Source organism: Physeter macrocephalus, chromosome 4, assembly GCF_002837175.3.
Source record: "Physeter macrocephalus isolate SW-GA chromosome 4, ASM283717v5, whole genome shotgun sequence".
NCBI lineage: Eukaryota > Metazoa > Chordata > Mammalia > Artiodactyla > Physeteridae > Physeter > Physeter macrocephalus.
This window is the reverse complement of record NC_041217.1, coordinates 63,721,804-63,723,988: the sequence shown is the minus strand read 5'-3', so window position 1 is coordinate 63,723,988 and position 2,185 is coordinate 63,721,804. Positions and strand designations below refer to the sequence as shown.

Here is a 2,185-nt window from a genome sequence, read left to right as displayed (position 1 = left end):
TCTGACTGCCCTCAGGAATCCCAAGTGACTGGAGGGACACAGCGTCAGGGCCCCAGTCAGTGTCGCCCACTATTCAGGAGGTGGGCGGAGGCTCCGCAGCTTCATTTCGTCCAGTCCCTTCCAGTATTTAAAATTGTTGTCAAGATGCTGCATTAACTCAGGCAGGTCTACAAAGGCGTCCCAAGCAGCAAACATGTCTGTGATGAAATAGTCAGTGAAAGAGATTTGGGGATGCTGCAGGTATTTCTGTCAAAAACTGGCATCACCACAGGCAAGTCCTGTCACTTCTCTTCATCAGTCTGAGAAAAACATTCTTCTGAGATACGTGCGGCCCACTCAGTGCACTGCTCCAGGGGTCGGCAGGGATTGGACACATCAGCACACTTAGTCAGCATTCGTTTGATCAGAGTGCCGTGGTCTGGAGCTCTGAGCATAGTGATTATGGCTTCTTGATTTTTATCAGTTTCCCCATCTTCCTCTAATGCTGCCAAGGGCTTGTTGATGCTATTGACAAATTTGTTGATGTGCTCAAAGTGCTTTGTCATTTCTGTGGCTAAGAGCATGTCGATAATAATTTGGCGCAGTGTCCAGTAGTCATCCGTCTCCATGTTTTTAAAGATGTTGCATTTATCATCAGGAGTGGTCAGCTGGAAGGCCAAGGCCGAGTGGTGGCTCTCGAGCACAGCAGTGTCATTATACAGAATGGCCAGCTCACTCCCAGCATTGCACAGGAAGGAGTTGGTTCTCCTGGGGTGGTCCAGGTCATGGACAGTGGCTGCAATGAGGGCAGCGACCTCATCAAGTGGATCTAAAGTTTGCTTTATCCTCTCTTTGCAGAGAAAATAGGCAGTGGCGTGAAGAAGCACATGGGCAGAATGTGTAGAATTGTGGTAGGGGTTAGAAGCATGATAATTGGCTTCGATAATTTGCAGCCACGATCTCAGCGTTGTCTCAGAGCATTTCAAGACTTCACAGACTCCAAAGCGAGCAAATATTTTGAGACCAAGATAAATCAAAGGCCTTTTATCAGTGGCAGCCTCCAGTTCAAAAATATCAAAGTCCCAGGATTCCTCATTTTCCATGGCCCGAGTTGAAGGTTTTTTGTTGAAAGAACATACTCATTCCTGGATGGTCTTTGCAAAACAACGTACATTGAGCCCCCAACGAGGTCAATGGCATGAGGATCATCGTCCTTAGCATCGAATTGTGCTGAATATAATTCAGTGGTTCTTAGAATTTCCAGCACACAATCTAAGGCTTCTGTCACAGGCATGGGACTGCTTTTCTGGGCAGCACTGATGATATCGATTGCTGCCTTGGTGATGGGCGCCTCGATCTACATGGAATGTATCCGGGCCACGGAGGAGCGTCGTCTCTGGCTGGAAACTTTGCTTGTTGGAGAGGCAGCAGTTCTGACATCTAGTGAGCTTTTTCTCCTGTTGTTATGTTTGCCTGACTGATTATCTGTATGAGTGTCAGACTGAACACATTCAGCTATTTTCTCACCCTTATTGTTGCCATTGCACACTCTGACAATGGACACATAGTGTCTAATTTTTCCTCCCTGTCCAATGACAGGTATCATCTTCACATTTGTTGTTGAGAGACATATAGAGAAGCCAGGGTGAGTCACCCCATCTCTCCCTCCTCTGGACCTTAGTTCTTCCTGATTGTCACTCGTTACACTGAAAACAGATTTCAGGACTCAGCACATGCAGCCATAATGTGTGCCTAATTCCACATCCCAGTCACTGGGACACAAAATGTTGGTGTCTTAAGTCTGGCTCACACATCACCACTCACAAATGTCAGTTCTTCCTCTACAGCTGAGTCAGTGAGTAAAGACACATACACAGAAGCAGATTAATACGAACAAAGTTTTATTGACATATATATATATGTACATAAAGCTGGGAAAGAGAAGGGCCCATTGAGGCAAGTGCAGAGGGGGAGAGGAAGCATCTGAAAACAGCAGTGGGCATCCTGCCAGTTCCATGTCTAGGGAAAACTGGCGGGGGGCTTGGGTCCGCCAAGTTAAGAGTCAAGCCAGGGATGGCACAGTGGATGATACAGCTAGCTCTCTTCCATTCTCCTAACTGGAACTTCTCACGTCTGGTGTAGTTCTGAAGTGGGATCATATGCCGTACGTGTGCGCGCACGCGCACACACACACACACACACACAC

General features: G+C 47.3%; 1 protein-coding gene across 1 annotated transcript in view; it reads right to left on the bottom strand.

Moving 5' to 3' along the window:
* Positions 1–222: 222 nt before the first annotated feature.
* LOC112062430 (high affinity cAMP-specific and IBMX-insensitive 3',5'-cyclic phosphodiesterase 8A-like) overlaps positions 223–2,185 on the bottom strand; it is a 2,532-nt gene continuing 569 nt past the window's right edge. The window contains 2 exon segments of the mRNA XM_055083881.1: positions 223–1,093; positions 1,096–1,685. Of these exon segments, the coding sequence (XP_054939856.1) occupies positions 282–1,093; positions 1,096–1,685 (1,402 nt within the window). The 3' untranslated portion in view covers positions 223–281.